The sequence below is a fragment of the Neolamprologus brichardi genome, chromosome 10 (genome assembly GCF_056152115.1).
Source record: "Neolamprologus brichardi isolate AB-2024 chromosome 10, ASM5615211v1, whole genome shotgun sequence".
NCBI classification, from domain to species: Eukaryota; Metazoa; Chordata; class Actinopteri; order Cichliformes; family Cichlidae; genus Neolamprologus; species Neolamprologus brichardi.
Window position 1 is genome coordinate 19,893,132 of NC_142113.1, and position 15,455 is coordinate 19,908,586.

General features: G+C 38.7%; 2 protein-coding genes and 1 pseudogene across 2 annotated transcripts; all 3 read right to left on the minus strand.

Moving 5' to 3' along the window:
• Positions 1-1,397: 1,397 nt before the first annotated feature.
• LOC102793619 (claudin-4-like) lies at positions 1,398-3,249 on the minus strand. The gene is made up of 2 exons (XM_006784844.3): positions 2,816-3,249; positions 1,398-2,722 (listed from the first exon to the last, which is right to left on the minus strand). Exons 1-2 carry the CDS (start codon positions 2,991-2,993, stop codon positions 2,016-2,018), a joined length of 885 nt encoding a protein of 294 aa, XP_006784907.1. The 5' UTR covers positions 2,994-3,249; the 3' UTR covers positions 1,398-2,015.
• Positions 3,250-5,146: 1,897 nt separating this feature from the next.
• LOC102794102 (claudin-4-like) lies at positions 5,147-6,351 on the minus strand. Its single transcript, XM_006784845.3, has one exon. It carries the CDS (start codon positions 6,228-6,230, stop codon positions 5,598-5,600), a length of 633 nt encoding a protein of 210 aa, XP_006784908.1. The 5' UTR covers positions 6,231-6,351; the 3' UTR covers positions 5,147-5,597.
• An 8,533-nt stretch (positions 6,352-14,884) lies between these two features.
• On the minus strand, positions 14,885-15,455 carry LOC118453802 (claudin-4-like; annotated as a pseudogene).

Sequence of the window (15,455 nt, forward strand, 5' to 3'; positions counted from 1 at the left end):
GGGAGGGGGGAACCAGAGAAACGAAGAAAAGGACAACAGGTGGCAGTGTAAGCAATGTCGAACCATACCGCATTTTGTGAAGGACAAAACAGCAATGTGTATGAAATGTTTTTTTTTTTAAAAACAACGTTTAAAGTATCACTCAGTATTCCTGCTAGTCCATTTATGCAGAAAATTTCACATCTTTGTCTCTGATATAGCAGTGCTGCTCTGCATGCACTATCTGCGTGCACTATCCATCTGTAGGCTCTGGCTGGATGACTGCTTATCAGTCAACCATTTTGTTATTGGTCATATTTCTCTCTGGGTTTATCACAGTGCATTATGAGCTGAAGAGAATCTTTGGAATAAAAAGCAAATAACATATAAGTCATTTGCTACCTTTTACCCTAATAGTAAGTCCTAATTTTGCTCTTTCTCTTGGATGTGTGAATGTTTAATTGTTTGACAATGTCAAGGCTGTGAGATTGTCTGCTGGCTGTCAGATTTTGCATGATGCAAAGTTGATTTAAGATCAGTTTACATATGTAGATTATCTTGTTTTCAATCACACTTTCCTTCACCTCTGCAGAATTTTGTGATGTGGTTAAGATTTCTTGAGCTCTTGGTTTTAGTCACATTTCTGTTGCTGTCATGAGAAAGCTGTGCAATGTCAACAGACCTGGTAAAATCCAGTTTAGCCACTTTTTTTTTGTTTTGTTTTAATCACACTGAATTTTCAGCACTTTCATGCAAATGTTGCTTGAGGGAAAATCTGCAATACAAAATATGATCACTCCTAATCATGTTTCCTGCTTTCTGCAGAAAAAGGTTACCAGGTTGCCTACTGAGTCCCTCAAAAAAACAACTTCTGTTATCACCAGATAGATACATTTGCATGGCCTACTGAAATCACCATGACAATCGTCAATGCAAAACCATGTGAGCTGAAGCTGAGGAGTAAGAAGAGCTGTGGGAAGGCAAGAGGATGTGTGCTTATCTGGTGATGTGTAGAGTAGTGCAATGCTTTTGTAGGACAGTGTAGATTATACAAGTGAAGTCATATCAGGTCTTAAAACATGCTTTAAGACATGCTTGCAACAGGTATAATCTTAGAGAAAGCTTTTGTACATGACACAACATGACAGATGCATATTTCTAGTTAAGGAACTGCATTTTGGGCAGCTCAAAATATCACTAAGTAATTAAAACAACATGCATGATCACATGATACGAGCATGATTCACTGAAACTAAATGTTGAATCTTCAACAAACACACAATGGTTCCTCTTTTAACACTGCACACCTGCCTGTAACTTTACTTTCTGCCAAACCAGTTTGTCCTGTGGCTTTTAATTGCCAGGAACAGGACTGAGAGTCCAGGGGGATTCTAAAAGGCCCTTTTTCACCTCATGCCTCACATTATGTAAAAATTAGCTGGATGCTTTTCAGATCAGCTTACAGTCATTTATTGAACAGCAAATGCAAAAGTATCAGTCAACAAAGTGCAATGACATTTCACTGTGCCAAATGGCATGATCATTAAAATAACAAAATGACAAAACTTTGTATTTTCAATAATTGAATTTCTTCATAGAGATATTCACCAAAGAGCACATTCAATAATGTAATGCTTTCAATTAATGTATAATATATAATGTGTATGTGTCTAATAAAATATGTGTCTACTCAAAGGTAAAACCCTGCTGCCCATTTTAAACGAGAACTTTAAAAGTCTGAGGTAAACACACACAAAAACCCCAAACATATCTGGTAGCAAATTAATGTTTCACATTTACAGTATCAGAGTTTAAATAGGAATTTGTTAGAAGTTAATTTGTCGCATTCTTCACACATTTCTTTGGCATGTTGATAAATGTACTCCTGAACCTTTCTATCTCATCCTTTAAAAAGAAAGCATCATGGAGTATATTTATACTCAAATAAAGAAAGAAAAGGCAACTTATAAATAGCAGTATAGTAAACTGTCTTTTTTGCCAACATAAGAACACAAATTTAATTATATGTAATTATATTATAAGTATGTCTTTGGTGGGTTTGAGGATAAATCTTCCCCGTCACTCTTAACTGATAAGGTGTCCATTTCTGCTTCTTTCAGCTGAGACTTTGTAGATGGTACATCACTGTGTTTCGATTTTGTCGAGTCTGCCTTTTTCAGTTGTGACTTTGTTGAAGGTGCCCATGATTTCTCTGACTCCTCTTTTGAGCCCTGCTCAGACATATACTGATAGGATGGAGGCCTTGGGTACTGCTGGGGCTTTGAAGTCACTCCCTCATAGCCATGAGGCCTGGGGTAGTCCACTCCAACAGGCAGTGACGTTGCTGATGGCGCCCTGCTGCGATGAGAACCCCCCAGGTTGGACCCGTTGTAGGAGCGAACCACCTGGTAACGCACAGATGTCCTCTTCTCTGTGTCATGGGCTTTTATGGGGCATGCAGAGCTGATGAATAAACCGCCTCCCAGAACAAGCAAAACAGATGCTCCCCAGCCAATGTAGAGACAGGCACCAATCTCCCTCTTCTGAGCATCATTGTAGGCACTGTAGAAGTTCTTCACTAAAGCCCCAGCCACCCAAGATGTAGGAATCAAACAGAACAGACCTGCAGCCATCAACACTGCTCCTGCCACAACAGCCATCTTGCCCTTTGCCCCATTTCCAGTTTCATCCAAGAAGCGGGTGCACTTTCCTCCAACAAAGGCCATAATGAGTCCTGCTGCACCTACAGTGATTGAAATGACAGTGAGAGCTCTGGCAGCCTGCATGTCACCACTGAGGGCAAGGAGGGACTCGTAAGGTTTACACTGTATCTGACCTGTGCTTTGGACCACGCAGGCCATCCAAATGCCCTCCCAGAAAATCTGGGAGGTGACGATGGAGGTGCCCACAAAGGACGAGACCTTCCACATTGGCAGTAAGCAGATGACGATGACCCCTGCCCAACCGAGGAGGCAGAGGCCACTAGCAAACATCTGCATCCCCATCGAGGCCATAATGTAGGTCTGGAGAAAAAAAATCTTTTTTGTAAAATCCTTGCAGAGTTTTAAAAGGTGACTTGCTGCGTTTCTTGATTTCTGCTGAGTCTCTTTTGCATTTGCTTGTCTTTTCCTCTGGTTGCTCTTCTCTTGTATCTTTCTGTGAGTGTTTCTTTGTCAGTCCTTCTCAACATGTGCGTACTGTGCGTACTTTTTCCTGCTACTGTTGCAGTGTTGTAAACTATGTATCTCAGGAGAGCCTAGTCTGTTGCAGTTGTTGTCCTGCCTACAGTTTTTTGCTACTGGGATGGAGGCGTGTCTTACTTAAGCCTCACTTCATTTGTTTACAGCATATGTCCCTCCCCTTTTATACTATGCCTTTCTGCCTCTTCCTTCTTTACTTTTTACTTCAGCACCTGAGAGCATTCGTTCTTTTTTGTCACCTGAGCAGATGCCTATGGGGTACTGAACAGGTGTGGACAGTGCCACACCTACTCTGTAGAAAAAATAAAGAACTGGAATTTGACAGAGAGAGAGAGAGAGAAAGAAAATGAATAGTCAATGACATCACCCTCGCTCATTATCTTTGCCTTATGAGAACATTTTGTAAACAACAGCTATGAAGTAGGCAGAAGAAACAGAGGTATAAACCAACGCCTACCAATGGTCTATTCTGATGTTAATCTGTCACATACAATACCTCTGCGAAAATGCTGCATTTGATTAACAGGTGATTTAATTTGATTAAGAACTTAATACATGTGTTAGGTCAGAGGCCTCTTCACGCAACTAATGTATTTGAATAATGTGCGCATGCAGAGTATGTGAAACAGAAGGAGGGTGGAAAGTTTCCTGGGAGAGGACAGGACAGAAGTTTCACTTGAATAGCACACAGTGCAGAAAAACCTGTTCGAAATATGCAAAACCCCCGTACCACACAAGAGAACACACACTTATGTAAACTTGTGTGGCAGAAAATGAAACCTTTTTATCAAGCTCGAAATCATTTTTAATCTCTATGACTTATAAAGGTTAAACTTTACAGGGGCTATAAATTATTTTCGGAATTAATTTTATGGTTAAGCCTGATACAACACAATACATTTAATTTGAAATCTTTTTAAGGTTTGCCTATTTGAACAGAGATATTTTGTGTAGATAAGCTTGTGTATTGTAATTTGTACCACTGTGAATGACTTTTTCCCCCTTGTTTCCTCAGAAACAGAAACTATGCACGGTTTTAATGATTAAGCTGATTCAGGAAAACACATTTGAACATTCGAGTCTAACTGTCCTGTCCTTGCCAGTCCCCTAGACATCATAGAGGACGCAGGTAAGAGCTCGATGATGGCCAAGCTAATGTCCATTATGGACAACACCTTTCACCCCCTGCATACAACTGTGGAGTCCCTGTGCAGCTCCTTCAGCAGTAGATTGTTACTACCGTGGTGTAAGATGAAGAGCTATGACAGGTGCTTCAACAGAGAGCACAATACCCACACAGGATAAGTACTGTTTAAGTGTGTTACATGTGTATTACTATTGGTCCCACTGCACATTATGTACATATAAAAAATTGGGGTATATGTTACTGTATATACTACATATCTACATAGTATAGTATTTTTTGCACAGTATTCTTTAAAAAAAATCTAGTATATTTCTAATTCACTTTTTCTTTCTGTCCCTTGTGCTACTGTAACAAGGAAATTTCCTTCGTGTGGGACTAAATAAAGTCTCTTCCTATGTATAATTAGCTCAACTTTATATCTACTGTCAATAAGGATTTTAAAGGAACTGAAACACTGGTTTAATGTGCGTTCACTAAAAATGCTACACATTATTTTTAATGTTTTTTAACATCAGATACAAAGAGCCAAGTTTTCAGTGCTGTATTTAAGAATATTTTTTATCCTGATTTTGGTGTTTAATTCAGAAATCCACAAAACTAAATAAAGAAATGAACACATACTAAATAGCATTACATAAATGCTAGCATCCAGTGTCTGTTTTTTAGGCTCTTTGACGAGAAGGAAATGTCCCAAAACCGGTTTGTAAAGATTCTTTCAAGGACACTCGCAAAACCAGATCTTCTGTTTGAATTTCTTTACTGTTTGTCACTAGTGTGACTCATCTTATGATGAAATAAAAAAAAAATTCCACAAGCAATGTCACATGCACATATATACAATTTAATTGACATACAGTCATCCATAATACATATATATATATATGGATATATATGTATCCATCAGTATTCCACTAGTTTAACAGAGAAAGCAGTCAAAAAATTAGGTCTAGAGTTACAAGGGTGTCAATACGGATTTACAATGGTTTTAATTAAACAAGCGTCAGATTTGAGACATAACCCTGAAAGAAAGTATCCCATATTGATATAAAAAAGAACAGAAAATAAAAATGTAAAAAAATCTCTGGTGGTAGAAAACATAAAAACAACAGATATATTCAAAAACAGGCTGAAAATACTGCATGTGTGTATATTTTGAAGAAAAAAAGCTTAAGTTACACAGTCTCACTCCAAACATTTCTACTTATTTTAATCACAGACATTGTAATTCTAAAAGGTGGACTCTTTAAGATATCCAGCAGAATGCTCGCTATCTAAACATATTCCTTATGACTATCCACAGAGCGAGCCTTGGAGTACCTAACGTCATAATCAGTGACATTGTTGGGGGGACAGGAGCTACAGAGCAGGCCCCCTCCCAGGATCAGAACCCCTGCAGTTCCCCAGCCGATGTAGAGAGATGTTCCCAGCTCTCTCTTCTGTGCAGAAATCAGGGTAGGGTTGTAGAAATCACGAATGACGGTGTTAGCGGTCCAGCAGACTGGAATAAGCACCAAGAGGCCGGCAATGATGAAGACAATTCCAGCAGCTACTGCCACTCTGCTCTTTTGCACTTCGTCTTCGACAAAATTTGTGCACTTGCCTCCAACCACCGCAAGCAGAATCCCAAAAACTCCAGCGATGATGGCGATGACAGTGAGTGCTCTGGCAGCCTGCAGGTCTTGAGCTAATTCTAGCATAGAATCATAGACCTTGCACTGCATTTGGCCTGTACTCTGGGTCACACAGTTCATCCACAGACCCTCCCAGATGACCTGAGAAGTGACGATGTTGGCACCAATGAAAGCGGTGACTCGCCATTGTGGGAGTCCACAGGTGATGATCGACCCAAGAAAGCCGATGACTCCCAAAAATAAACCAACAAGCTGTCTACAACCAGCAACCATGTTGATCCTGTCAAAGAAAAAAGATTGAGCGTCCTTGAGAGCTTTGTGTGTGAAACAAAAGTTCAGCAGGTAGTTGTTTCAGCTGATCACTCAGAGAAGAAGTTGACTGTGAGTTCCTTGCTCAGTGGTTAAAATTTTAAAGGAGGTGACAGAGGAGGTGTTTTTCTAGTGCTGTATGCAAGGTCAAACAGGTTTGTGAAGAAATGTCACCCAACCAGCTTGTTTCAACACTTGTAGAAAAGATAGCAGTTTCATGTGCATAACAAAGGCCAATATAATGGGAAAAAAACAACAAAAAACACCAAAACGAGTTACACAGAAATACAGACTCCCACCAATGTCATCAATTTTTTATGTTCTGTGAAACAATAAAATGAATATTTTGAACTGGCATATTTATGAGAACACTATTTACTTGGGTGATACTAAATACCAAACAGGGATTTAACAAATGAACAATGCTAGGAAAATGACGCACATGACTTTCAGAGTGAGCTCATTGTCAACCGATACCTGTAGCTCATAGGTTAATAGATGTCAATAGATGTAAGTGTTTCTACACTGAAACTGTCTGTTCTTGTGACTGAGTGAGATGAAAAATTGCATTTATCGAGCTCAGTTGTGTTTTAAAGAGTGCTTTAAAGTGTATCTATGAATCACACACACTTACAGCCGAATCCCTTAGGGTTGCCATACAAGGTCCTGACCTCCTTAGGTTGGAGGACCCAAAACACCCTCAAAAAACAAATGTCATACAGTACCAAATCTACATTTGTGGAAAGAAAATTAGAAGCTTTTGATTTCTCTTTATGGAATTGTATGAAAAATAGACTAGCTAATTAGTAAGGAAAAATAGATGGTTTGAATGCCATTTCATTCTTTTCTTTTTTTTCTTAATACATTTATAATATAATATTTTGTCATGAAATCAATATCCTTAGTATCCTTATTTTCCTATTATATTGTTTTATGTACTTTAATAATGAAGGCTTGTGGAGCAAGGCCACTTTTGACTCACAAAGTGCTCACCCAGACTAAAAAACAGGAAGTTTTAGTGCACAGGCATATTAATAGATAAAGACACAAAAAAGCATATAAGCAATGTTTGAAACAGTGTGTGACGTGTGTCACGTCTGAAGTACAGAAATAATACCATATAAGACAAATGTTGAGCTAAAAATGTTAGAGCTCTTGCAACTGGCGTTTGAGCTGTGCAGGGGTCTCTCTCTTCCGGAAGATGATTGAATAAAAAGAAATATAAATGTTTTAACACACTATGAGTCGGTTTTCTCTGTTCTATCATGGGGACAAAAGAATCGGGGTTAATAATTTTTAAAAAACAAAAAACTTTTCCGGCAAAAACACAATGAAAAGACTATAGATCTAAATGTGACCAGTGACAGCAAAATCATGTCATATGTGTCACGATATTTCTCAAGAAAGAAAAAGATTAACATTGCTTTGAAATTTTTACGAGACCAACCAGCAGCGGAGCGGGGGGGTGTGGGGGGGGTGGGGGGGGGGTGGCTTACTGGGCTTAAGCCCGGGTTGTTTTTCAGAAGCCCGGGGTCTTTTGGAGTGTAATTTGTTTCATAGTTAGATGCCTGGCTGACAACTGTACAAAACAAAAACTACACACAATATTCAAAGCACATAGTGCACACTGTGCTTTTCTTTTAATTTTGGTATGATCTGAGCTCAGGCACTAAGCGACTGAGCGAGGGGGCAAGGGGAGCTGCTGCCTGCGAGTTTGCTGTTGGAGAAGCGCAGACAGAGGTGTACTGAAGTTTGACCAGGTACCAAAGCAAATCATTTATACTGTACAAATAATGTAAATATAACGGTTTATCACAAAAGATTGATGTCAAACTGATCACTTGACCCATTTTACGTTACTCGCTCTTCAAGTGAATCAACAAACAGCGAGATGAAAAGCCGATCAAAAACAATGCTGTTTTTTTTTAGTCTTAGCTTACATGTGTGTTTATTTCATATTTTCAGTTGTTACCCTCCACGGCTAAATAAAGCACTCTAAATCGGTTTCAGTTATGTACTGATATACAAGAAAGGACATAAGGGGCTTCTTTCAAAGAAAAAACTCAGGTAAATGTTATTTTATATATTATGTTTTGTATTTTGTTCAGTATATTTCTATGCTAAACAAGAGGAATTTCAATACACAGCAATATATTCACAGTTTAAACCAGATATTTACACACACTTTAGGGAAAAAAACATAAAAACATTTTTTTTTACTGTACAACATCAATTTAGAGTAAACTTGTTTTGTTTTAGATAAATAAATATTGAAATATCTTTTGAATTAGTTAAATGTCAGAATAAAAAGAGAGAGCTGTCTATTTTTTTTTATCACTTTCATCAAATTTAGGAGTACATGTACACTAAGTTTATTGTTAATTAATAAGAAAACTCCAGACGATTCCATTCTGAGCTTAATATAGGAAAATGACATGTAATTTAAACAGCAATACTTTAGTTTTTGCTCTAAGTCTTTGACTCTGCTGATCTAGAAGCAGAGTCACTGGTTAGTGAAATTAAATGACTGCAGAACCCTACAAGAGGCAGTAATGCACCTTATTGGATGTCAGCAGCAATTATGAACCAAAGAAGAAGGAGGATGAAGAGGGGGAGGAGTAGAAGAAGATAAATCTGGTGGAGAGATAATAGGAAGCAAGGGGGCACAGAGCACAGGAGTAGTTGGTTGAAGAAAGAACTACTGTGCAATTAAGAGGGGCCAACCTGATGAAAGCACATAGGATCTGGTCTGTGAAGGTTCTCAGTCATCCAGGTCATCGTAGTCAAAGGTGACGCTTTTCTTTGCAAGCTCTTTTGACCACATAGGATCTGGAGAGGAAACTCACTCCCCACCAACACAAAGCCTATTAAAGTGGGTCAAGTCCTCTTAAGAAGATGCAAAACTAATATGATTGACTTCTTCTTCCTCTGAGTGACCACCTTTGACAATTTCTATTCAGGCTGATAATTCTGGCCATGGTGCCTTTGGGCCCTGGATTGCAGACCAGAATTACACTCCCAGCACACTTGTCAGCTTTGAAAATAAATAAATCTTATGTACCAATTTCCAGTGTGGGTGCGGTGTTTTGTTTTTTTTGTCTTTGTTTTTTTTTTGTTTTTTTTTAGCTAGAACTTTATTAAAACATATTTCCTTTATAGTACAAAGGCAGTTTTTGTCCACATTGTAACAGGATATATTCAGTGGTTCATTTTGCAAATTCAAATCTTTATTTGCTGCCAGCTAATCTAATTTTGATGAATTATGTAACTACAAAGGAGCTGAAAGGTCAAGTAAAATGCAACTTAAGAAAACAACAGCAAATAGAAAAAACAATGCAATAGAATAGAAAACACAACTTAACTGAATAGAATACCATAGAAATGGTAAAAAACAATCTTACAAAACACAATAGCTGTTAGTCATCATATTGGAAGAGTAGAGAAACCATTTGATGTGAATGAACTTGCCGCTTGTGGAATCGAAACGTCTGACCCCACAAATGATCTCTTGCACCACATATGCAGGTTACATAACAAAAGAATTCCTAAAATGTAAATATAGTCTTCAAAGATGTTGCTTGTGAGCCATCTGCAAATATAAATTGAATATTCAAACGCTTCTAAGCTACAAATGGAAATGGTTTATGTAGAGTGTGCAGTGTCTGAGAGAAACTTATGTTCTCTAATTTAAAGTTTAAGAAAATAATGAAGAATAGAAATAAATTCTGGACTCATCACAGAAAGTACAGATATACAGTGAATATATCAGTTTCTTAAGATAGAATATACCTTTTAAAGTTGTACCTCTTTAAATTTCTGCTCTGCATGAATATATTCTTTAAAACAAACACAATTACCTGCATACATTTTTGTTACATCTGCTAATTATCTCATGCGACTAGTACCTCAGGCATCCTCTTGCTTAACCCCTGCAAAACATGAAGGCAGACTATGGACTACACAGTTAAATGTGCTAAACATTTTAGAGGAGTTGTAGCCAAAAATTTCAGTTGAGTGCAATTAACTGTTGACATATATGATGAAAATAGAGCTTCAAAGGATGAAATCACCAAGACTAAATGTTGTGGGCCGGAGAAAGCATCCAAAATGAAACGTCTTTAAGAAACACTTTTCTTTCCTAGCTCCTTATATGGACTCAACAGTTAACTTAGAACTCTCTACTCTCTACCACATATCAGCGTCTCTCAGGGAAGCAGAGTGTGCCTTTATCAGGACAAGCTGCACAATAACAGAGTGCTGAACCACGTGAATGCTAACATGACTGATTAACACTTTCAAAACAAGAAGTCAGTTTTTGGCTATCAAGCACATTACAGACACATGTCCAACTACTTCAGAAAGCTAAATTGCAAAAGACAAGCTCTCATTTGTCAAAAACTGCCTCATAAATTGCAACGAAACATTGGGAGACTGGACAAGGTAGTGTCTAGTATATGGTAATTTATTTATATAACATAATTACAGCAAAAATTTATGTCATTAGGTCTTTAGAGTAAAACACTGGTTGTAGCTGAGCTGAGGTAGTCTAGAAAGCTGGTGTCCAAATCAGGACAGTGAGCAAAAGAGAGACCTGCTGCAGAAAGACCTGCAGAGTGAGCGTTCATAGGCAAGCTCACTGGGCGCAAGTATAGCTCATGCAACAAATCAGCTCCTGTAGAATAAAGCATGACATAAAAAACAAAAATGGAGACACCTAGTTCCTATGGGTCATTGCAATGTAGCCTACAGGAAAAAATGATGTTAGTATGAAACTAAAAAAAATACCTGGAAAGTGTTAGGAATGAATACTTGCATTTTACTCATCATGAGAAAGAGACTGCATTGTGTTTGTCATGCGTTCCATTATTTCAGGGCTATTGTCTCACTTGGCTTCCTGCAAAATTAAGCCCTAGTCACACCATAGCGACATCATCTAACGTGTAAGCTCAGTGGTCTTTCTCTCTCTGTATAATGCATGTGAAAAATGACAGCATACGGATTGTTTTTCTAAAGCAAGAATCGGTGATGAGAGACACAATATTCTGTGTGAAAACCAGTTTCACTGCAGTTGTATATAGCGTGAGAAATACAACCACATAAACCGACCAAGACCAAAACTTCTTTGTCAGGCTCAAAACAATGTTTTTATCATTTGGCCTTGTTTAAAAAATATTTCTTTTTATTTGGCTTTTTATTTTGCTTTTCTTTCACGGGACTCGGGTTTCTCCTCTCCTCGTCCATGTCTTTTACTCCAGTCTCTCTCTCTTTCAGTTCAGGTTCTGTTTGATTTTTGAAGGTTGGTAAATCAGCTTGTGTTGCTGTGTTTTGGTGTTTAGTTTGTGTCTGCACCCTTAGTCTCAAGCCCACGTGTCCTTGTCTAAATCTCGGTGTTCATGCTGCTTGTAGTTTTATTTTGATAACCTTTGTCTCATATGGATGGTGTTCAATTTTTATTCCTGACGTATTCCCTTGTGTTTCCACTTCCCTAATCACCCTTCAGGGAATTTATGGTCTTTTTTTTCTCTGTCCTTTGACAGAACGTCTGTTCTCCTGCACTTATGTCTGCAAGTTCCTAATAGTTCAGGTTTCTAGGATGACTTGACAGGCCTGTTCTTCACAGTCATCAGTTGGGGTGGGAGCTCAGATTTGTTTTTTCATATTATTCCAACCATGGTCAGCTTTCTCTTGAGAAGCTCCTGTCCTAGCTTGTGTGAGGTAAAAAAAAAAAGTCATATGTGTGTGTCCACTGAGTCCCTTAGCCAGGTCCAGGACAACTCTCATCCCTTGATTTTTCTCAGGGGCTCTTCCATCAGGTTTCCCTGTGTAGACTTGTAAGTTCCAAGCGTATGAGGAAGTGGCATCACAGGCAGCCCAGATCTTTATACCATATTTTGCAGGTTTCGATGGTATATACTGCCTAAAGGGGCAGCGGCCTCTAAATGGCACCAGCTGCTCATCAATGGTGACATTAGGCCCAGGGTTGTAAAACAGGGGGAGGCGGTGCACCCACTTATCCCACACTGTCCAGATGGCAGCTAGCTTGTCTCTCTGCCTTTGAGCTGGTCTGTCATCTTGGCTATCAAAACGGATAATCCTGGAAATTTTGTGGAAGTTTTCCAGAGACATTGATGCACAGAAAAGTTCTCTGCCGGTTTCTGCATACCACAGGGATTCTGTGGATTCCCCTTTGGACCTGAAAACTCCAGCAAGGATAAGAACCCCAAAGTAGGCCTGTAGATCAATTTGGTCCATCTCCTTCCAACTCTCTCCAAAAACACGCCTTTCTTCTAGATTACTGCAATCCAGAATAATTTTCTGGATGGAATCTGGGATGAAAAGCTCAAATGAAGACTTGATGTCCTGCACATGAGTAACTGCCAGCCGTGTTGGCCCTGGTTGCATCCTTATCACATTAGCAGCTCTGCAGGGTGGCTCATTTCTTGGACAAGAAGACCATTCAATTTCACCACTTTTTGACATCCATATTTCTTCACTTGCTGTCTGGTGGGCTTGTTCTTGTCCCGGAGCTGGCTGCTGATGGGGTACTCATCTTCGTTTTGTTACTAAATGGTGCTCAACCTCATCCTCTTCTTCAAAGTCACTGTCAGACTCTGAATTTTCAAAAATTTGATCCTCATATTCTGAAACCTCTTCCTCGACATCTTCATCAGAAGCTCCGCTCTCTTCCAAAATCAATTGCAAGGCCTGTGGAGCAGATAATCTTTTGGCCATCTTGATCAGTTGTGATTAGGAACCACACTGGCAAAGTCTTATTTATAGTATTATGCCCCTAATTTGCAGGTGGGACAGGGTATGAGAAAATAAAATTTGGATCCCGCAAGAGAGAGGGTAAAAGGGAATGTAAGAGCAGACAGTGTTGGTAGTTGAATTTTCAACAATGTTGTAACTTTGTGCAGGAGCGGGAAGGGAAGAAAACACTATCAGCAACATGAGAAAGGAGGAAGACAGAGTGTGGGAACACAGGACCTACACTTTCAACACTTTTAATAGACCTGGGTCCAGTGGAACCGAACAGATTATATGTAATGTAAATGCGTGGGGGGAGGTACAGTATGCGGTCATTGAAAATTTGTTCGGATTTATGTTCTTCACAAAAAATAAGCCAAAGCCAATGAATTTCGGGTTGAAAAAACAATTCATTGTTTAATTTTTCTTTTGAAAAAAACTGAAAATGGGTCTCACAAACCGGAACACCATACAAGTGTTAAATTAAACGGGAATCTCTGATTAAGAACTTCATGTACGTGTGAGATCAATAGTCTGTGTGTGTGTTTAATGCATAAGAATAATTATTGCATACAGAATGTATTTCTGAAGCAGACAGTAAGATGAGAAACACAATATCCTGTGTGAAATCCAGTTTCACCGCAGCAGGATATAGTATGACAAATACAACCACACAAGGCCACCAACATATTAAGCACCAAACCAAACCTTTTAGCACACACTCATAATCTCTCATCATATATCTCATAATGAATAAAACAAAGCACTCATTCCAAACTCTTCCTGGGCATGTTTAATGTTCAAAACACTTTATTTATTGAATGTTATATCAATAGCTTGACTTGACAGGACAACAAAAAAACATCCCAAGCCCCCGTCCCTCAAAGAAATCAGGAGGAGCATAAATGAATAGTTAATAGTTATAATAAATAATCAGGTCCTCAGTATTTCTGTTTTCTTCCAAATATTCTCATTTGCCACCTGTTGAGCTGTTGACATTGTTCAAATACAAACCCTGAAAATTGTGTCGCATCTCTGTGAAGCCACTCACACTCTCCATTGAATGAAGAGTAGCCAATGACACATCTTTTAACCTTATAAGGATTAATCTTTTAGCTATCACTGTACCAAAGGCAATGGCATCCAGCCTGTATTTTGTGTTCATGACATTGTTCGTCAAGCCTGACACATATTGTCCTTTTCCTGATGCAGGGCATTTAAAAAACAAAACAAACAGCCAACATAAAGACATCTTTAAAAAACTAAACAAAACTCAAAATTCCCCAAACCCCAAAACATGATCTCATGTTATAACCAGGCATTTTAATGTGACAATTTTACTGTTACAATACAGTCATACTTAATCGCCCCATCCCCCACCCCCAAATTAAACAAATACTGCAGAAAAATATTCTGAATGCAACTGCAAATGAATAACATAATAATCAATATTGAACAGTTTAATAAAGAAAAAGTCAAAGATCAGATCTGGATTTAAGCCACACAATCATGTTTTATATATTTTGAATGCACATGCTTTTGATTTTTACAAAGATCACAGAAAAAAGGAAAACTGTGTCCACAAGTTTATAGTAAACAGCCTAAACAATAAACATGAAAAGAAAAAGTTTCTACAATGGTATAAAATACAACAAAATCAAGAATCAATTTACATCCTAAAATTACCAATATTTCTGCCTATTTTAATTCAATTTTAGACTTATTTTAGACTCTTATTCTACTCATTCAACCTTTGTTTCATTTTCAACAGACTGCTGGATTTCTAAGCTTAGGTTAATATGAGTAACTAAATAAATCCTCTTTGTAAATATGGCTCTTTACAAAGAGCAAGGGTTGGCGTACTCAACGTTTTAGTCAGTTCCATCTCGGCAGATAAAGGAGCTGCAGAGGAGGCCTCCTCCCAGGAACAGAAGTGCTATGGTGATCCAGCCAATATAAAGCCAGGCTCCCAGTTCCAGAGTGCCATGGGGCAGAAAGCTGTTGAAATTATTCTGGATGGTGGCGATGGTGGTCCAGCAGACTGGTATTAGCACAAAGGTGCCTGCAATGAGACAAACAACTCCAGAAGCCATAGCTATTTTACTCCTTTTCCTTTCGTCTGGCACAAAGTTGATGAATTTGCTCCCAGCAGCACCAAGCAGGATCCCAAAGACACCAGTGACAATGGCGATGACAGTGAATGCTCTAGCAACCTACAGGTCTTGACTTGTGTAGGCACAAGTGTTTTCTCATACTCTTTGCACTCCACAATCTGTGCACTAAAGGTACTACAGACTTTCCACAAACCTGGGAAGCAACGATGCTGGATTGCTGGAAGATTTTTGTGACTCTCCACTGTGGAAGAGCACAGATGACAATGGTCCCCACAAAGCTGACGATGGCCAAGGTCAAGCCTAGAAGGTGTCTTACACCAGCCGTCAT